Source organism: Lepisosteus oculatus, chromosome 15, assembly GCF_040954835.1.
Source record: "Lepisosteus oculatus isolate fLepOcu1 chromosome 15, fLepOcu1.hap2, whole genome shotgun sequence".
Taxonomy (NCBI): domain Eukaryota; kingdom Metazoa; phylum Chordata; class Actinopteri; order Semionotiformes; family Lepisosteidae; genus Lepisosteus; species Lepisosteus oculatus.
Window position 1 is genome coordinate 5,310,455 of NC_090710.1, and position 22,901 is coordinate 5,333,355.

At 36.2% G+C, this 22,901-nt stretch overlaps 1 protein-coding gene across 3 annotated transcripts in view; it reads right to left on the reverse strand.

Annotated features, from left to right (window-relative positions):
• itgbl1 (integrin, beta-like 1) overlaps nucleotides 1–22,901 on the reverse strand; it is a 106,468-nt gene that overhangs the window by 55,735 nt on the left and 27,832 nt on the right. For all 3 annotated transcript variants that reach the window (XM_015363460.2, XM_006638900.3, XM_015363459.2), the window contains exons 3-7: nucleotides 12,518–12,664; nucleotides 10,794–10,916; nucleotides 7,719–7,859; nucleotides 5,341–5,481; nucleotides 2,664–2,810 (exon numbers count right to left, since the gene is read on the reverse strand). In XM_015363460.2, the coding sequence (XP_015218946.1) occupies nucleotides 2,664–2,810; nucleotides 5,341–5,481; nucleotides 7,719–7,859; nucleotides 10,794–10,916; nucleotides 12,518–12,664 (699 nt within the window). The remainder of the gene's footprint in view (nucleotides 1–2,663; nucleotides 2,811–5,340; nucleotides 5,482–7,718; nucleotides 7,860–10,793; nucleotides 10,917–12,517; nucleotides 12,665–22,901) is intronic.

The window sequence follows — 22,901 nt, forward strand, 5'->3', positions numbered from 1 at the left end:
GAGTATGTGCCCTCTGCTCTAAATCTTAATTGACATTCCTTTTTCTTAAAGCAACACCAAATCAGTTCCTTATTTACACAGACAACATGATGAGAGGTCACCTCCATTATTACAGTTTAAATGAACACAATCAATCTTTTTTCCATTTATTGTACAGTATTTACCGCTCAATACTTTAGAGGACTATCTTTTGACTACTGCCACCCTGAATATTTTGGCTAAGTTATCTACAATGTAAGAATGCAAGAATGGCCTTTTATTCCATTTCCATTAAAAACAAAAACTAAAAAAGCCGTGGATGTCCCATGTTATTTATTTATGATATTTTTTAGGAATTTTATAACACTGATTATAACATTATTTTCTTTAAATCATTCTGCTTTTGTGCCTTAAGTTAATTTACAAGACACAGATGTACAGTAACTGCTTATCCTTTAAATAGTTCATGTATAGAGACCTGCAATGTAAGTGATTCAGCTCTAGTGACAGGTGTATAACCTTCACAAGCTTGCATTTTCTTGTATTGGTGATCCTCTGTAGCTGTTTGGATGTATTCTATTCCCTTAGGACACCAGAAATGCTCTACTGCAAACCAGAAACATGCACAGAAAATGAAATTAAAGATCTTTTCTAGTACTGCAGATAGAAAGCATACTGAGAAATGATCGGGCAATCACCAAAGCTTTGTCAGCAGAGATAAAGAATTTAAGAATGGATTTGGACCTTTTTACCCTCCTATCTAAAATCTTTTAATTTACCTGTTCTTTTAAAAAACTGTAATGTTTAGATATAATGCAAAAGTGATAGAGCAAATAAAATACTCTTGTTCCAGCTATACAAGAAACCACCCAAAACCTCAAGCCACAATATTATGAAAAAAATATATATTTTAAAAAAAGACACTAATTAAATTTAAAGGTCAAGTCCAAAACCTGAAAGACTCTTCACAAATTACACAAGGAAGGTTGAGCCCTCCATACTTCAGGTGTGATTGCATTGACAGTGTTCTGAGAGCCCGTTTCCAATTTTCCTTTCTATTCTTAGAACAGAACCGCGGTCCAGTTTTGTATTTTGATAAATCAAAGAGGGCCTTACCACCCCTGTGCTCGCATTCATTCACCTGTGTTCTTTTCTCTCAAATTGCTTGACATTATATCTCTGCAGAGACTCTCCACAAAAGAATCATACTTTTCAGCATAATTAAATCAATTACACGTTTAAAAATGTCAGGACATGAAAGTATGGAAATTCCCAAAATATTGAGCTACTGGTTAGAATTACTGTACTGTATAAGTAAATATTCATATCTGGCAAAAGATCAGTCATTGCTGTGTTGTTAACAGTGATCTGTTTACTGTACTTATATTTATTTCAGTATATTAAACTCCTAAACTAATCCTATACCCCTACCATCCTATTTATATAGAGTGAATATAAAATGTACTCCAATTTTTTTTTGTTCTATAGTCTCATCTTTAATTAAGCATTTGTGAAATTACTTTTTTAACCCCTTCAAAATATAAAACAAGGAAGAAAATAACTTACATACTGTACTATTGGAATTACTATTGGAACTATTGAAAAGCCATGTAACTAAGACGCACATTCACCCATATTACAATCACTCACCTCAATGCGACAGTGTTACTACAGTAGTTTAATTTCTTACCGATGTTAAAGCTTACAAAAATGAGTGTAAGCCTTCATTCCATTCCTTCTGGTGTTGTAAATGTCAACAACAGGAAAGTTTACTAATCATGTGAGCTAAATGGATCCAAGCATTTACGATTACAGTATCTACATTTTTCATTTTGGTTCCAGAAAGTGCACGAAGTACAGTAAGTATCTACATGGGAAACGATATGCAAATACACTTTTGGCTTCCCAACTGTAAAAAACAACAGTGAAAAATATTCAGCTCTTCTAAAAAACCTAAGAAAGGTTTGATACCTGAAAATGTCCAGAAGTTTTAGCTGCTGTCTTCTTTTCACTGTTGGAACTGGACATGGTTCTGAGTTTTATTATGGTCAGTTTCCCCTACATGGGCAGCGTTTTCTCACAGAACATGAGCATGAACAGCCTACAGGATTCATACAACCCTTGTACTGCTAAACGAAGAAGAACATGGCCCATTGGCTTGCAACTTTAAGAGTTATAACTGGCATGAAGGCTGTAAATTGTCCCACCCCTTCTAGGACTTAAGTGACTTGGTGATAAGGGACGGAGGAGTGGATTTTTGGGGTGAATGAGCTTTCAGATGTACTGTAGGAACTGATCTGTGTCCCTGGAGTGAAACTGAAAGTGACACTGGGATAAGACATGTTAAAACTGATTATTATTGTGTTTTATTGTGAATAGAGGTGACGCCCCTTACCCATATGTACTGTATTCATAAAAATGTGAAATTTCTATTTAATTTTGAGAGACGTCTCTGTCCCTTTTTATCTGCCTGGAGAAAAAAAAACAAACTTGAAATCATTTTTCACATTCCACAATATCCTTGTTTTACAGTTCAATAACATTGTGCATCAAAATGGTATTTTCAGTTATTAAAAAGTAAAAGAAAGAAAAAAAAACGGGTCCCCAAACAGTTGCTTTTAATATAGCATGGTCAATCCTGCTGTCTGATTTTGAAATGAAAAGAGGAATAGAAGGTTAATTACCTCTCCCGGAGCAAGGCAGGCTGGAACTTCCTTGGCATTTTTTGAGGCTGGCCTCCAAGGAGAGATGACAAGAGAGTGGATGTTCGCATTTCTTCCCTGTCCAGCCTTCTTTACAGTCACACCTTCCACAGTTGCATTGTCCATGACCTTCACAGAGGATACAGATGAAAAAGATGAGGATTTATTTTCCGGAATGATCTGTCGACAAATCAAGCTAATACACAGGTTCTGGTCACCAGCATCTGTGTGTGGAGCTGTAGCAACAGAAAGGCTTGGCAAGCCTAGGCTTGTACTTGTGGTCTTTGCTTTCAACATTTACATACTGTAGAAATACAGTACCTGTCAGCCCTCTGGGACAAATAACAAGATAAAGTATAAAAGTGGGGTAGCTTGAGAAAGAAAAAAATCAACTTTAATTCATTAAGAAGTTAACTTATTTAAAAACATATTGGGGAACTTTGAAAAAGAACCTTGGCTTTTATTTAATCATTATACTCTAACTGCAGCCTCAGGAAGAGAAAACAACAAGTACAAAAGCACTTGTAAATCTCAGTGTTTCACACAAGTAATATTTGGGGAATTTTGTAAAAGAAATGAAAAATATATACTTTTAAGTACTGTTTAAAACACATGGATGGAAAAAAGAGACATTATTTCAAGAATAAACAAAACAAAATTGTGAAATGCATATGACATCCACACCACTAATAGAAAAAATTTGCTATTGGGAGAAAAGTTATAAAAAAATCCATAGCAAATTATGAATAATTTGAACACTATTTCAGAAAGACAAGGAATGAATTAGCTGTCAAAAATCCAAACCTACACATCCAGAAAAAATAGTAAAGGAAAGCCTAGAATTCCTGTCACTATATCTAAATTCAGAAAATAATAACCTTCTGAATCTTCAGGTTATGTATTGTAGTCCTTCACAATCTAATGCTCCCTAGAGTGTATCAGGACATTGTATACATTGCCAAAATCAATACATCATTAATTACTGAATCCATTTGCCTGCCCTACACCACCCAGGAGCATACTAGTTTTGGTAAGGAGACAAGCCAATTAAAGATTTCTGAGAGAGAACGACACATACCATTTTATTCAGCGGCTAAAAGGTCTTAATCTATTTTAGAATAGTCTGCTGGACACCAATGGTTTCTTTGCAGGGTAGCAAGGATGTCATTAAATTTTAATTTTTAGTAGTGGGTGAAAACAACCACAAGACGTACTAAAATATATTTGAGTCAAATGTAGCACAAAGCTCTTTGTACTCGTTTATATTTATTTAGTTTGTATTGCATGTTTTAGGGCTCAATGTAATGAAAATGACCACCAAGATCAAATGTTTTGTTGAAGATCAAATGTCTGGTTGAAGAGACAGATTTTCAGTCCAGCCTAAGCTGTCATGAATAAAAAAAGTCCAAACGAGGACCATAAATTTAATCTTATGAGAATCACAGGTCTGTGGTGAATTACATTAACCTGCATGCACAAGTCCAAACAGGGCACATTTATTAAACACAGCCCATTGCCCGGGTTCACTTCTTTTACCTGAACTTAAGGAGCTGATGAGAGAGACAAAATTCTACCTCTGAATAAGCAGCCCTGAAAAACACGCACAATACACTACAACAGAATACAGGTACCAAGCAAAAAATTGAGAAGGCTCAACCACATTCACAACTGGCAGTGCAGGTTTGTACATCATCCAGGGTCTGCTTCAGATAGACATACAAGAGACTAAGCTTTATTCCACAAGCATAAATTACTGTGGACATTTTAATATTAAGACAAGAGCAGATACAGAAGAGCAAGACAGTATTTCCATAAAATTTGAAAGTTCCTCAACTAATTTTTCAAGTTCTTCAAAAAGGAGAAAAAGTTGTTTTGTTTTTCCATTGGTGTGACAAAGAGAATTATTTTTGCTGGTTAGAATTTCAGTGTGGAATATCATTAATGGCTCCCTTCTCTCCGAATTTAATAAAATGTAATCCAGAAAGGGATTTGCTGATTCAGATAATTCAATAATACTTCAATTGTGAAATCATACTGTTCCCTGCAGGAAAACACTCTATTTTTATTTCTTTCAGTCAAAAAAGAATACAGTCATGCAAAGATCTGCTTGAGGGAGTTATGATAATTAAGAGTTAAGATAATGAGTGACGAACAAGAACAGAAATACAAATATTACATCAGGCTGTAATAATGTCCTTTTATTGGAGAAAATACAGTATAATGTTGTTAAACAGTGCAGCTGCTATACTTGCAAAAGCATGAAAGTGATTTATTAGTGTGCATAACTCTAGGAGTATATTGTAATATCTGAAATGCCAGAACTAGTATTCTGAATTGAATAATGAATACTGAGTAAATATTGTCTCAAACATTGCATCAGCTTTCAGGACTACTTGTACTAAACATAACATATTTGAATTCCTCAAATGAGCAATACACTACATAGTGTATATATTTGTGTACACAGCTGTATACAGTATATACAGGTACAGTAATACCACATATACGGTATACAGTCCTGTGTACAGTACAGTATATACAGAGCATATACAGTAGTATATACCTCATGCAGCTGGGTGATAATACTTCATTACTCCATGCATTACATGCTTCATTACTGGGCAATAATACTTCATGCTCCATTAAAATAATTATTTACCAGAGCAAAAATCATCTGCATATCTGTTGTACGTTGAATGGCAGCTCCTCTCATCACATTCACAGGTATCGCCATGAATATCTCCCCAGTCACCGGTGGGGTCCACATCATAGCATGTGCATTCACCACAGACGCAGGTTCCTGTGAAGGAGGGAAAGTGACTGGAATGAACATCTAAAATAGTTTGTATTAGTAATGAAGACAGTAATGGCTTTCCTGCACTTTGATCCAACTACATGATTGTGCTATAGACTCCACTCTGGGGAAGAAATAATTGATATTTAATATTTTTTAAATATAAGTCACAATGATATACAATTCTTGCAACACTGTTCTGAGATAATAAATATGCTTTTTTGCTTGGAAGGGGCGGAGACAGACAAAGGGGAATTTGAAGACAAATGGCTTAATTAAATACAGACCTTGATAGGGAGAAAATTAATAAAATAAAATTTGCTTTTGAAGATTTCCAGAATAATCTTTAATTACTGTCTTTTCTTCCGTGTTTATGAATGGTACTATCATCCTGTAAATATATTGCAAGTAATATGTTTTCATACTTTTACACTCTTACCTTTAGTATCTTGTCTTCTAGAACCGAAATTGAGTTTCAAGTAATCATTTGTTTGATTTTCATTTGTTTGTGTGTTCAGATTCTGCTATATGAAAGTGCTTTATAAAAAGCATGGTTTGTAGATAAAAAAGTCATTAAACTGTAAAATCTCAAGTAATACTCAGACTTTCGATCCCAGATGAGCTGTCCTCTTTTTTCTCTTTTTTAGTGTAGGGTTTGAGGGATTGATCTTAAAACAGTAGGATATTGCAGTAATGTTTTAAAAAGAAAAGCAACTTTCCCTGGGATTTCAAATCCAGTGCCATGACATTGGTAATATCAGCCACCAATAAAACCTCCCAGAGTTCTATCAAGGTCTGCCATCTGTGTACTGAAGAAACCCAAGCAGCTCCAGTTGCTGTAAATGATTGAGATGGCCCTTCTGCAGATTCAGGGGCACGCTGCCATCCACAGATGATCGTTCTTACGTTGCAAAAGGCACAGACTGTTCTATTCGCAGTCTCTCTGCCAGTTTCTACTTGTCTTCTTTATTAAAACCGGAATCCTGGCTGAATACCACGAGTGGCAATCCCTTTTCCCTCTTATCTCCTTCAGAAGGGATAGCACATAGGGAGCAGATCCAACTGGCATCCCATTCTGGATGCTGTGGCATTCTGCATGCAGTACATGTTGATTTTCTCTTCAACTAGTGCTCATCAAATCTGTGCTCTATCCTTACTGAACTGTACTGGTAAAAAAAAGACTGCGAAGGAGGAGAACACCTTGTAGTTAGTGCAGAGTCCTTGCAACTCTCCTAAACAAGAAAGCCTCTAATTGTTTTTACACTGTCATCTTGATTTAATTTGATGATCAGTCTGAAGATTTATTCCACAACTGGACTGTTAAAATCTTGTTACTCCGCACGTTACAAAAGGATCAGCTTATCTTCCCAGTTCTGGAAATTAAAATCAATAAGCAGGTACAGTACATGTTTTCCCAAACTAACATTTGCTAAATACTACAGGTAGTCTACATTTATTAACTGTCACAAACACTGGAGGTGGGGATGGTTAGAATATGCAGCTATCCATTTCACACCGACAACAAAACACTCCAATAAACATACTCATCACTTCTTTTTTGTCTGTATTATTACATATTATCATGCACCTCTTTAAATGAGACTTCAACTTCAATGGCCCTGAATTGAAAAAAAAATAGGACAGCTTCTTATTCTCCATGATCTAAATGAACTCTTCACAGCAAGTTATGTCTTACATTCCATGGTCCAAGTTCAAATTGTGTGCCATTTTATATTAGTGCACTACCAATCCATGCAGTCATTTTGCCTATAATTAACATTTCTGAAAGTTCCCAGGGCAATTCCACACTGACATTATAGTGTGCTTTCCTAGACATGATGAATTTCAGGGAGGATATACCAGATGAGTATTTATTTTATTCCCCTAATGCAAGGTAATAGTTTTGGGCTGAAGCCAAATGTATAACATTCTCATTTGTAACTGTCAGTTAGGGTAACCTGAACTCATAAGAGACTGAAATGAGGTTTTCGCTTCGTTTTCGATGTGTGTAGGGCATTGCTCAGGAAACCCCCTGGCAAAAAGTATTTCCTGAAAAGCAGGCGTTCAAGGTCTTTTTTGTTCCAACTGACATGAGAGGATGGGACAAAAAGGCTGACTTGTGAAGCAGCAAAGTAAAATTGAATTACACATATCAATACAATCACAATGAAAGATAATGTGCTTTGAGTTTTTTTTTCTTGTGACACACCACATCTGCATTTAAAGTGGTTTTTAAGACAGACCTCGGTTGCTACAGATCTTGCCGTCTGGAGACGTGCATCTCCTTTTGCTCTCCCATGGGCTGATGTCACACTGGAATTCACATTTATCTCCATGCCAACCAGCCGCACAGTAACAGTTTCCACAGTAACACTTTCCATGGCCTGAAACCAGAGAGTAAAGATGCTTTAACCATTTTTAACAGACTCTTACCTGACCTTTCAACAGAGTTAATCCTTCACCATTATTACTCCCGCTGGACTACTGAGCGATGTTTTCAACCCAGATCAACAGAAATTGACCCGCTGCTGCAAGTTGTCTTTGAATCCATAAGAAACAAGGGCAAATAATAAACGAGCAAGACCAAACTTTCTTGTGCCACAGTTTAGATACCATGTAGGACAGTCACAAATTGCTGTTGTGTTTCCATCTTGAACACCTGTGTCTAGTTAATTTTTTATTCTTTTTTTAATTAAACAGTGCCCTTTCAATGCAAATGTGTGGTTAGGCCTGTCAGTTGTTGCTTTGTTCATTCAGTGAACGTTAATTGGCAGCAAGAGTACATCAGTTGTATGATAAATGAAAATTTTCCACAAAAAGGAGATTTTTCTTAATGTATCTTTTGCCTCTATTTATTGGTAATCTATGCCAATCATGGGAAGTTTTTTCTATCTTCTATTATTAGTATTTGTTTAGAGATGGAACACCATGTCTGCTACGCACAGAAGCCAGGTATAAAACAATGTATGGAATACCAACAGGACTTTCACTGTAACATATTCAGAGGCAGCTCTTAAGCTAAACTTATTACACCTACAGTACATTCTGTGAAAGCCCCACATGAAATTTCATTAAAGGTGCGACATACTGTACAGTACCCAGGATTCATTAAGTTCCAAAAAAGAAAATAAGAAATAAGCAATATAAAGACATATAATCACTCTTTGATTACTCTGATTTGGTCTTAACTTAAAGAAAAAACAATGTGAAAATGAAATTTTTATCTGAAGCAACAGCATTGGTACTGTAGATACGGTGCATGAAAAGGAATAAGAAGGACTTATGATTATGATACATTCAAAAATGATTCTATCCAACATCTATTCTATCCTTTAATGTTAACAACTGTTAAAATAGAGTGTTATTTGGAGCATTTGGGCCTGGACTACCAGACTCAGAGACAGTTTTTACCTCCGCACTATGAAACTATTAAACTCCCAGCCTCTCTCACCCATGATCTGAACCCTTACAGTATCTTCTCTCTTTATCAAAACTCAAACACACATTGAAATCTACCTCTACCTCACATGTCAAGATGTTCACTCCCCATAATTTTCTATCCTTTATTTCATTCTGTTGACATATGATTTTGCACAACTGTTGTTGTTTTGTACATTACCTGTTACCTTTTGTTTTTTTACACATTATCTGTTCTTGTTTTGCAAATCGCCTGTTGCTGTTTTGCACATTGCCTGTTGTCTCTGTCTTTCTTTTCTTATACAAATGTATTGTTGTTTGTTTTGTGCTACTTACCACCTGAGAGCTATCTAAATAGCATTTAGTTATACCTGTGTATGAGTATAATGATAATGAACTTATTTTGTCATCTTCTGGAATTCTGTCAAGATATTTAGGTCTCCGAGTTAAAGTCAGTTCCTAAAAAAACATGTTCAGAGCTGTGTCTCCAATTCATGCTGTTTCTCTCTTAACAGAAATGAACAAATACCAAACCCTGTTCCTGCAGACATAAAAGCTATGGTTAGTGGCTGTGTGTTAGTTTTGTGCTGCAAATGATAAATGAATAAAGGTGACCATTTCTTTTTTTATTATTTTTGGACATAATAAGAAAAGAAACCAACTTGTTAACTGAAAAAGGAGGCTATTTTCACAGCCCCAGATATAATATGGATAAAACCTGATTTTCTGGTAAACCGAATTTCTACCAAACTGCCAAATATTTTTGTTATATCCACCAGATGTGGAAAAAGCCAGTTGTGTGTTTTTTCAGTCCTGAAAGTTACCTTGTATTTTACAAAGCACACTCCAGTAACCTGCCCTCCTCTGAGACACTTGTGCTTTAACACATCACAGGCACTGCACTGCCCACAGGTGCCCAGGAAGCCATAGACCTAGAGCCTTCAGAGTCCTGGTCAACTAACATCACCCTGCCCCTGGCACATCACCTGATTGTGCTTGTACAAGGGGAATCCCAGTCAGAGCTGGCCTGTGACATGACCTCCATCTCAGAACTCAAATATACTCAGGCACGTACTGTGCCTTTACTGGAGAAGCCCCTCGGAATGCCCCATTTCTATCTGATGTTTACTCTGCTTGTGGTAACTGCTGCACTGCATTCTGCTTGTTACTGTATATTGTACTTTCAGCATGACGTTTTACCTATAGTATTGTTTACTATTTTTTTTCAAAGAGGGCTTAATTATTTGGAGAAACATTAATTTCTTTCTCATTTTCCTTTTTACATGAGATGTATCTAGTCTACTGGTTTTGTAAATGTACTTTTTAAAACCCCTTTAAACCTCTAGGTTGGAAATCCTTCTTTCAATATCCTACAATCCTAATTTTAAACCAAGTTTAATTAATTTAATTATAACTGAAAACAGATTCACAAAACTATATATATAAATCCAAACAATTTGGATTGTTAATTTTAATTTGAATTGCAAGAGATTAAATTAAACTGTGAAATGCTGACAAATCCTCATAATAATTTTATTTAATTGGAAAGGAAAAAGCTTGCTACCCAATTGTCTCTATCTAAAAACTAAAGGGCAAAATTGAAATTTAAATACTCTGAATGTCTGCTGTATATATTTAGTAAATTCTACTGTATTGAAATAGCTAATACATTCAAAATATAGACTTCAGTTCGGTTAGAGAATCTTTCTTCAGGATACAACTGTATGAAATCAAAGCATAGCCTCTATTTCGGTTAAACTAATCCCATTTCCACATGAAGGGGATATTCTGTCAGTTTTCAAGGGCAGGATTTTTTGGGGGGGGTTTGTGGGGGAGGAGGGAAGTGGGAGTATTTTTTTCAAAAGAGCAATCCCTATTTTTTAAGTGGGTAAAGGGCATACCTCCACACACCTCTCCGGTTTCCTCGTCCAGGCACTCTCTGTCATCGCACTCACAAAATTTACCATAAATCAGACCCTTGCCATCCGGGTTGTTACACATGCAGCTGCCGCAGTGACAGGAGCCTGTGGAGCAGAGACATCAACTTCTATGTAGACCAATTTAATTTAATCATTTCGCGCCTAGGTTCAGGGGAGCCAGCACTCTTCCCCAGATCCCCTGCTGTCGCCATTGCTTGTGGCTGCTCAGCCAAGACACTAATTTCACATCCCTGGCTCTTCGGTACAGTACAGTATGTGTGCTCTGAGATATTTCACATCTGCAAAACAGATGAGTCCTACTATTTTCTCGCTACTTTGTGGGCAGCACATCCAACAACTCAACAATGTGACCTGCACAAAAGGCTAGGGCATTAAATCAGCAAATTTCAAGGCTATCTGTACGTGGAATTTGAAACAGATAATATCTTGGGTAGCACCATGTTTTTGTGTAACATTTTTTTCCTTTCAAAGAAGCAGGACAACTATGATAAGGAAGCTTTGTAAAAATGTACCATGGGATTACTGCTCTATTAAACATATGGTACTACTGAGATAAAATAATACAGTAAAATGTCTTCTTACAGTAAAAAGGCTGAGTATAATTTCATGATAAAAATACATTGCTCTGAGTTAAATCACAAGCCTATACTGTAAGTGATCCTACTTTTGAAATGTGTGTTTTTTAATTTCCTAAGTAATCTTTGAATAACACAATAAATATTATTTGCACATTATATCTTTCTCATACAGGTGTCTACAGTGATTTTCAGAAATTAAATCTACAGTCCTTTGGAACATTGTTTTGCAATATTGTGTCTGGTTTATTATTCATATTACAAATAATATTAACATTTTACAATACTATTAATATTACAAAACCAGCAAGGAATATTACTAAATAATGTGGAAGTTAATTACAATAAGTGTGTTGATTGAAGTGCTAATAAAAGTTTCATTAAATAGTCATATAATGAAAAGTTTTGTTGATGCATACATACAGGGACAGTATACTGTATGGCTCCATGCACTTTTCAAACAGTAGCATTTGGCATTTAACGCACTGGCATTTTAACCGATACAGCTAAAATGTATTGGGTATTCCTGACTCTTAACCTATTTAACCCTGAAACCATGCTCACTGAGTGCACCATTCAACACTAAATTTCCAGTAACAGAATACTAAATAAATAAAAAATAAAATTGTACCACTGTTGATACATTTTGTTTGGTTTGGCAAGGTTGCTATGTCTTTTCAAACTAACATTTTGATGCCCTAAGTTATATTTTCTGCTTAAATGAGTGGAAGGTTGCATTAATTCTTTGAAGAAAATCTGAACCCTAAACCTTTCCTACCCAAACCCGTAGCTAGGGTTAGGGTTAGAATTATTAGAAAACATACAGGATGTTTGCTGGGATGGCTGTGTTTTAGGACAGAAATGAAATTTCTATGGCTGCCGTCGCATCATCCAGGTGGGTTGCACATTGGTGGTGGTGGAGGGGAGTCCCCATTACCTGTAAAGCGCTTTGAGTGGAGTATCCAGAAAAACACAATATACTGTACTGTAAGTGTAAGGTATTATTATTATTATTAAGTCAGGGTATCAACTTAAACAACTTTCTTTTTCCACAAAATGCATTTTGTAAAGTGGAGAATTATCGAATGAATCCTGGAAAACTTCCCCTACCTGCATTAGAGCAAACCACTCCTTGAGGATTCTTACATAACTCTTTACTTTTCCTTCTTGAAATGTTACAGTCTTCTTGGTACTGGCAGGCCTCCCCAAACCAGTTGTCATCACACACACACTTTCCACAGTCACAGGTGCCATGACCTGAAAGACAAAGCCAACAACAATAAAAGCTATTGCATTTAAACTGTAAATGGGTACTTCAGTAAAACCTCCTGACTTCCAGTCTGAAATTGAAGTTCAGTTAGAACTCTCCATGGTTTAATAACAAATAAATACACAGCTGATTTGCTTCCATGATGTATTAGGTAATGATAACACACACCATGATGCATTTTGTATGTGAAACACAAACAAACGGTTTCGCAAAATCTTTTGGAAAACATAATATCATTCTTTTCACATCAAAAGAAAAGAATGTCAAAGAACTCATGGATATTTTTGGATGAATATTTAAGTCTAAAAAAACTTAAAATAACTTTGCATTTAATATTCTACAAGAATACATTACATTAATAGAACAAAATTAATCAAACTTTCAAGGGCCTCAGAAGAGAGCAAAAACTGCTGCTAAATTCTTATGCTACACACTTCCAAAATATAAGCACTAAAATCATTGGTTTTATTTATTTCTTAATCATATTGAGTGTGCAGCTCACAGACTATCAACATAGCTAAACAAAAAGACATTTGACAGTTTGCAGCAGAAAACATTAACCCGTTAAAATGCATTTCTCTGGTCTGTTATCTAAAAATGGCTTCAAAAGGTTGAAAGGTTTTATGCTAGGAATTAATTTTTGAGCAGTAATAAATCGTAATTAACAAGCTAGTTTAATTTCTGAGTGGTTATACAGTATTAAGGAAGGATCTAATATATCTTCTGACCACAGATATTGTCAGACCTATGAATATCTTTTAAAAAAATGTAAGATCAATTACATCCATATTGTTTACACAAAATAGAGAAGAATGTTAACACAGTCAAATTACTGTATTATACAGTATCAAATAATTTCTCTATGAAGTCCTGTAAAGACCAAGAATATAGAATTGCCTGGTAGGCTTAAATGAACTCCACTGTGGGATAGGTTATAGTATAACAAGGAAATACAGCAGAAAATCCCTGCTCCTTCAGATTCAACTGAGATACTGTCAGTGTGTTGGAAAAAAGGTTGCATTTACCTGGGTTTAATCTGACATTCACAGAAAATACCCCACTTTCCCTGCACATCCTCCACATTCAGAAAAGTTACCTTTAGGTCTAAGTCTGTAATGGACTAAAATATATGATTTCTCCAAATCACAGTAATTTATACTAGTAGAAGTATCCACAGTATTTGTTTTTTAAATAACTGTAGGTTATTAATTAAGTGATTGTTATTAATTAATTAATTGTTATTGGGACATTTAAGATTAAGAACATACCTAGTTTTACACTATTATTTTTAAACAATTTAAATTCTCATAGTTTACATACCTTCATTTCCTGTGACCTTATCCTTGTCACACCAGGTTCATTGTATCATCCAAGAATAACTCAATATGCAGACCAGAACCTGTTTCTTAGTGTGATGATTGGAAATATTGAGTCTAATAAGCTTAAATGCTTTTAATGCCATACAACACTTGACTGAGAGTCTAGTCCAACTCAATCAGGAAGGCTAAAGCAATCTTGCAGGAGCCACCAATTATCCAATGATAAAAAGGTTATTTAACATGACAGTGATGAAGAAGGACAAAGTGAAATTATTCTTTTCTACTGAGGAACAGAACAAAGATAGTGTATCTTGCTAGTACATACTGTAATGTGCTGGTTTTGTAAGAGAAGTTAGTAGATTGTTCAGGTGCTGATTGTCAGTGAAAAAGAGGCCAATTCTCAACATTTTACTTCATGTACAGTAAGCAGAGTAAAGAATGAACAGGAAATATACTGTAGATCAAACACCTGTGATGAATTACAGGCAGGAAAAACGTGTCCTTTTGAGTTGAATGAAGCTAGAGCTGTACTTGCATTTCAAACCTAAATGTGTTAATTGAAGTGCTAATAAACATTTGCACACACAGTATAGGGTGAATTGAGCTTAAAGTTGCAATTATTCACCTGGCAAACGCATGCTATGTTAATGCAGGCTGTCCACACTGTACATGGCTCTGATTATATGAAATTCCTCATCAATATTTATGACAGATGAGATTCCATCACATGCAGAGATGTGCTTAAAATTTAAATTTGGATGTGAAATGGAACGCCATTGGAAATGTATCTAAAAATGAAGACAGCTATGACCAAGGATGCAGAACGAGAAATAACATCCATAAGGCTTATTTCTCGTAATACACTGGCACTATTATGCCAGGGGGCATTCTTTTCCAGTCACAAAAAAATGACCCAGTAACATCCAATAAACATGTCTGTAAGTCAGTCTTTAAAAAAAATATTAATCTGTCCAAGAACAGCACACTTATTAAAATTGTGCCCTCTGGAGGACAACAGACATCTGCTTGTTTTTTTAAAATGGCCATACAGAGAGTTCCGGAATATTCCAGCAGGACTTGTCTTGTAATAAGAGAGGGCCTGAGGGTGATAAATGGAACTGGTGACAAGTGCTTTTGGGCACTACTGAACTAGCTTCTATAGCCCTAAGGCGACAGTCTTGCTGTTAAGTGGAAAGTATTAGTTTCTTGATTATATTTTCTCCCTTAGTATTTGCATTCTGTTGGGGCCGGGCTGCCCCTTTTCTAAATTTCAATGTATTTTATTTTAACTGGAGCTGATGTAAAAGGTTGAACTTGTAGGAACAACTCACCAGGCAGACGAATGGAGAATAAAAAAGAAAGCTTATATAATAACAACTATTTTATTTTTTTCTCCTGAAGGATTTAGATATCTTTGGAAAACTGACATGATATTATTGACGCCCCAACTGCAATTACTTGGTTGTTAAGACACTGACTGCAAGAGAAAAGATTACATTTCTGAAAAATGAGTGCAGGGTGATTGTGCCTTTCTGAAACAAACTACATTTACAATTACATGCTTTTAACCATTCAAAAGGGGGAAAAATAGAAATCTTCTGCACTGGAATAATGTTTATCTCTGCATTTTAAAAATGTCCCTATTGGAAATTCTGGATTAAGCAATAGGTTTATGTAATTTTTAAAAAATCCCTTTTAATGTTGTGGTGCTCTTTCATATACATCTAACATGATTGCATGTGATGGAAGTACCATGTCTTTCATTGAACTGGGTAAATCCAGTTCTGACAGGATGGAGGATTAAACAGAGCTACTCTACTCAAGGTCCTGTTCTGAGGTCACGTTCCATCAGTTTTAATTAGTGGTTTTTTCCCCACTTATGTTTTAAACTAAATGTGTCCACAAAGACAAAGACTTGAAACTTGGAAATTATTAATTTCTTTGCTCTTACAACAATCCATCTTTCAAAGGCTTCATTCCATTCAAATTCCCTGGGGAGCTGGAGTGGCAAGCAGTGAGTGCAAGGTGGGATACACCCTGGACAGGATACCAGTCCAGAACTTGTGAGGCTCTACATGGATTGGCACCTCAATACCTACTGTAGCTGACTCATTATCTCTCTACTTACCACCTCGCAATCTTTGTCTGACTGGTCGTCTTATTCCCCCAAGCTTGTTTATACTTAATGGGTGAGAGAGCCTTCCCTTCCAAAACTGTGGAATTTTATTCCCAAGGATATCAGAGAGTTACCCTTGAGTGCATTTCAATCTTAAATCTTTTCAGAAAGGCTTTTAGTAAGTGAGTGTCTGATGATCTAATAACCATCAACAGTATAGTGCATTTTCTAATAACCACCTACAGATGCAGCCATTCAAAACAAACAGGCGATACCGTATTATTTTGCACGGTGCACTTTATGCAGTCTACTGTACCACGAGTTACCGTAAATTCTCGGATAGTACCACAAGTAAAATAATAGTATCCGGACTTTCCGCAAGGTGGAGCTTATAAAGCTTGACCTCTCATGTTTGAGCTGTCGCCATCAAAGTCTTTAACGAAGATATTACTAATAGTATTCATAATGAATGAACTTGGACAAGCTGTAAACTCAAACTATTGCCCTGGTCCACATTCTATTTTTCATTGACCGTCTTTGAAAAAGTAACACCACAGCATTTCGCGATCACGCATTTGTTTCCAATTATGCAAAATACAGTAATTTTTGAGAATCTCCGATTCACCATGCCTTTCACATGCTCATAAAAGGGATTGATTTAGGAACATAAACATATTACTGTATGCAAACTGTACTGTATACAGTATGTATATTTAATGTCTTTACTGTGCCCGTTTTAGTATTGAATATTTATATGGAATTTTACCACTGAAGGGAAATGTTAGTAGCTGAGCATAAAAAGAATAGGAACATACTGTAACGCGTGTGAAGGCCATAAACGATATTAATTTTGGAATATAAACATATAGTATATGGCTGGTTTCGGTACTTTAAAGAAAACATACACACCAGTATTCCATTTCTCCCTAAACATTTTAAGCATTGAAGTCTTTAACTAACGTGATACTGGAGTCAACAAGCATACTTTTAGAATTTGATTAAAAGGGAATATAATATAGATATTCAATACTAAAACTGGCACAGTAAAGACATTTAAATCTTTCTACGACCAACCAATGCACCACGAGTGCCCCTGTTGGTCAACCAATCACGTACCGCGGTATTTTACGTCAACGTGCGTCACGATGCGCGAGACCGTAGCCAATTACCTCCGGTACACCTCCTTACATGCTTGTTTTGTAGTTTGCTATCTGTTACGAAGCGTTTTTCAGGACCCTGTGCAGAGAGTAGAATTCGGAAGGGAGAGAAACAGACACGGGGAGGAGACGACGAGGAACTGGGCAGGTTGACGAACAGGGGGTCATGACGACGGTGCACTGGTGCTCGGGGGGGCGTGGTCCAGGCGATCAAGTCTGAGGGAGTCCAGGGGGAAAACCGGAGCAAAGTCCAATAATCCAAAAACCAGGAAATTCAGAAGAGACGACAACACAACAAAAATTAAAAACTGGAGTGGGATCCGGTGAAGGGTCAGGGAGATAAAAAAGGGGTAACGGGGCCAGGCGCTCCAAGTCCTGGACTCGACTGGGTCAGGACGCCGATAGGAGGCCTATGCCCTCAAGCCACGGGCGTAGGGCGACTTGGTGGTAGGCGGACCTCCGGACGTCCATCTTCCACCGCAGAGCCCAGAATAGAGTGAGCGTCTGGCTTTTATGGTGGGCTGGTTGGGAGGCAGGTGCACAAAATCAACTAAAATGTGAAAGAGCCAGGGTTCCCTTAAGGGGGAGGGATTAGCATCATCCAGGTGGGGCTGCACACTGGTGGGGGTGAAGGGGATCCCCATTACCTGTAAAGTGCTTTGAGTGGAGTGTCCAGAAAAGCGCTATATAAGTGTAAGCAATTATTATTATTATTATTATTATTATTATTATTAATTATTACAATCGTGACAGTATCCTTATAACTGTTTTATTTTACAACTACTATAAAGAACTTTGAGACACTCCTTTTAAAGGCACTGCGTAAAATAAAGCCTATGATTATTATCATCATCACACGACACAAATATATACACTCCACCAGGGCCAATTTTCCCAGAAGCCAATAGACTTACTGGTATGTCTTTGGTCTGTGAGATAAAAAAAAAGCACACCCATGCAAACAGGGGGAGAACTCCACACAGAAAACACTCCATGTCTGGAATTGAACCCAGGGCCCCAGCACAGCAAGGCAGCAATCATGCTGCCCTATGTTTACAGTACTGTCTTATTTAATTGTCATGTTAATGCATACAAAGGTAAGCTCTCCATCTGTGATATTCTCTTGGATCATTGATGGTGCCATTGAGTGGCACTAGTAGTCCAGATGCTAGAAGGTGGCACTTTGAAAATGTAACACCAGGTACACTTTTCCTGAGATGTACTACTTTACTACTGTAAAGAGCACTGTACAGTATATGTGAGAAGCTTTGTTAAGAGGATAGAAACAAATTGAAAAAAACCTTGCTAAGACATATTAAATTAAAATAAAGCACCATACAGAGAAGACAAACAAACAAACAAAAATAGTTGCTTCTTGAATTTTAGGCTCTGTATTAATCCCAGCAAATCCCATTAGAATCACTTAGCATGAGTTGGACTAATGCTCTGTCATATACGGTATATGCTTGATTTTAAAAAAAGAGAACATTTAGCGGTGGCTCTAAAAATATACCTTGCTATCAAAGTGTTAGAGAATATTATGTTCCATAGGAGTGGTGTGTGCTGTGCAATGCGTTGGAAGTGGCCCAGTACATGGCAGCCTCATAGGAGTGACTGACAGATGAACAACAGGACTTCAGGCTGCACTAGCCCATAGGGATGGACTGAAGCACTGTCAGTGTTCTCTAACACTCTGGAAGGCCAGTACACAGTCAAAAATCCAGAACACAAATGCACATCCTCACAGTGGAATATTCACTGGCTGATTTTTGATTAATTCTTGCTTTGGATTTTGTAGTAACAATAAGGGTGCAATTAAGTGTTTGTTGAGGTTTTAAATACACAATTAAGTATCAGCACTGGGTAATGTATTCCTGTGTGTTTAATATTGAATCTGCTTTAGCAAGCATGAGGATTCCTCATTAATGCTTGTTTTGGAATGTTTTTAAAAAATGTTTTCAATGGATAAGGACTTAAAAGGACATGCCTATTCAATACATATGCAGCCTTATGGCCTTTTACTTTTTGTAATAGAGCACTGACCTTAAGTCAGTTTTTCCTAGATACAGTATTTCATACATTGCATTGCTTTTCCCCAACATTTTAGTATCGAACACCTTTGGTGTTTCAAGAAACATAATTGAAATGAGTTGCTATGACCTTTCCTTTAGTAAATAAGGGTTACTTTTTATTTATTTATAAGTATTCATTTTTCAGGAGATACTGTATTTTTCCCCCCAAAATCTTGCTATCCATGTGTTTTAAAAATATTTTCATATCTTTCTCAAGGGAGCATGTGTCTGGCTCCAAACATTAACCATACAACACATACAGTACCACTTACAGGTTACAGGAGTAACATTCTTTTGATGTAACTGCATTGTCTCAGTTACATCATCATTTGCCAGCTCTCCAAACATTTTTTTTCTCGATTGAGTCTCAAATCATAAGATGCACTGCATGCAGATGTTAGCAAATTAAAATAAATTTAGGTCCTTGCATTTTGTCAACTCTTAACACAACCTCCTCAGTCATTCTCCACTCTCATTCATCACATTAATTCCATGCCCAAATCAAAAGGCCATCCATCACTCTCTAATGATACCTTGCTCTACTTTTGTGTTTATTACGGGAATGCCTTAGAAGCGTGTCACCTTAGGATTTGAAACTCTATACTCTATTTTTTCAATCTGGCACCACAAAAAATAATGCTAATAGAGACTCTCAATTCTGTCTAACTGCTATCTTTTTATGTTACTGTAAGAACACCTTCAACAAAATTGATTTCATGGAAGGTAGAGGTATAATGATGTATTTGTGTCCTTCTTGTTGTAGGAGGGATTTGCCACATTTTTAAAGTATCGTTCTATTCTTTTTGAAAGAGCATAGTTGTTAATGTGTTATTTATTTATATTCTTGATATTATCATATTTGGAAACCATTTATTTATTTTTTTACTTTTTCAACAATATGACTTTTAATTTTCATATACTGTTAATGCATGTAAATTCTTATTGGCTTTTAGCTGGTTGTGTTATACTATCATTTCCTTTGTACAGGTTTCTTGATAGATCAAAACTAAGTTTGTTGTTTAATAATCAGCATGCCTTAAGTACTTTATGTGTTTTCTTCATTTAGTGTATTTTCTGGAATCTTAATTGCGTTGTCTTGTCAAGAGGATGCAGTGACACTAAACCATTTCTTATATATTTATCCAAAATTTTTGTTTCACTGCCTATAGTGCATGCCAATCATGTCTAAAAATGCATTTGTGACACCACAACAGTTGTCGTTTATAGCAAACCATTGTATTTACTTGCAAAATACTGGCTGTTAATGAACATTTTCCACCAGGTTAATCTAATTACAATTTATTTGAATGTACTAGGACTACAAAGCTGGTAAGGATTATTGATGCCGATGGTAATGTAAATTGATATCATACTTTATCTGTAATAGAACAGATTCAGAAAAGCCACAGTCTTGAGGTAATAAGACTTTGATTGTCTCATAAACAAAAAGTGACATTTGTTTATCACAAAGTGGATCTTGTGTTAATTATATTGATGCTGTAAGACATACCATTGCACAGGAAGTAAGAAACAGAATGTGTTTAAATAGATTTAAATTGAAGTAGATGTAAATACATTTGGAGAATTAAAGTCAGCTTCTTTGAGTGGTTAGACAGAGATGGAACATCTCTGTTTGAGTATCCCCCAGGTGTATTTGTAATAGTATTAATTGTATAACTACTGAGGAGGATCACCATTTAGAGTAAATCAATTCATAGGCCCCCAAGAATCCCAGCAGCATTGCAATTTTAAATAATATGAGTACATACATCCAATCCCTTGAAGGTGATTTTCAAGACTGACAGAAGCACATTTGTTTAGCAGCTCTTCTCCATTTTCTAACGCACCAATGCACATTCCAATGCTGGCCAGAAATCTAAGCAATACAGTTTTTTACATAAGTTGTAACATGATGGCTGCAGTTAATTTCTATACAAAAAGGAGAAAGGAAGTACTTTTCACTCTTTTATTACATTTTTGCTAAACATATTTTAATGCACATTTGGTTTTGTTTTAGATTGGAACCATAAAACCGCAAAGAAAATATGTAAGTGTAAACTTCTGTCAGCCCAACATTTTAAAACGCTGCTTGAATTTCCATGGTATTTTCAATCAAAGCACTGCTTGTATTGACAATTGACATACAGTACATTCTGTACATTGAATACTGTACTGACTATGTCACGACCGTAAACCCTCCTCTTAAGGGCTCTCCGGCTCTTTCACTATGGTGTTAATTATCTGCACCTGCCTCCTATCCAGCCCCTCTTTATTTATGCCACACACTCTTACTATTCTGCCTAGCGGATCCTGGAGTGACCCGACGACATAGGCTTTACCACGGCATCCTGACCATCTGGGTCCAGGGCTTGGAGTGCCTAGCCTCGTTAACCCACTGTTATTTCCCATCCCTGCACCGGATCCCGTTCCGGTTTTTAAACCATGTCTTTGTTTTGGATGGATCAACCGTCTCTGGACTTTTGGACTTGGATTACCCCCTGGACTCCTCTGGCCCCTGGACTCTCCCTGACCACGCCCACCCGAGCACCAGTGCACAGTTTACTCCTTTTCAAGAAAATGACTATTTGTTAAACATCAACAGCATAGTTGTATGGTAAGTTAACGATGTCTAAGAGTGGAGCTTTTGACACTAAAAAATTGAACATTTAATCTAAGACTGCAGATGTTAGCTCTGCTTTATGTATTTTAACACAGCGATGCTGACTATTAGGACAGCCACAGAAGCTACACTAACCCAGAACTTAGTCCTGCCCTCAGGTCATAAAATAAAATTCTGTTAAACAACTGACGTGGAGTATCCTACTGTATATTTAAGATAGTCTCAGCAGTTTCCACCGTATTTCACTTTTCATTTAAAAAATCACTTTTTTTTTGTTTTTACTACAGTATATATTTACCACAAGTGTGAGAATTGTAACTATTTTAACAAAACCTCCGCTCTTAGCTCTTAATACAAATACTGTACATTCAAAAAGACACATACTGGTAGCGGGGTAGGAAAAAAAATCTTCCATTTTACAGTATGATCTATTTTTCCATTTGCAATAATCATTTAGACCTTAAACAATAAAAACCATGAAGCACTGAGGGGGTAACTGGTTTCAGTCTCACCTGAATATAATTCCATAATAATTTTTTGTTTTTTATCCTATCCAGAACTGAAGTGTTTTCATCTCACCAAAACTTATACAGATATACAGATATAAAACTTCACCAACTGTTTTGTTAGTAAGGTGCACAGATCACTTTATCAAACTCATCCCAAATGGGAACATAATCTATTTTAAGGTTATGGCAACCTTTGGTATTTGGAAGACTTCTGTAAAATCTCACTGTACAGTGATGTCATTTTTATAAGCAGAGACAAGCATGAATTCTGATACATATGTATACTTATTTAAACGTTTTGGTGGTATCCATGACATCATCTATTTATAGGCCAAAAAGTATGAAGGAATAATTCAATGAGAGTTAAAGTGTCATTAATCAAGTTACTCAGCCAAGTCCGTTAATCTGGTACTGTAGGACTAACAAAACAA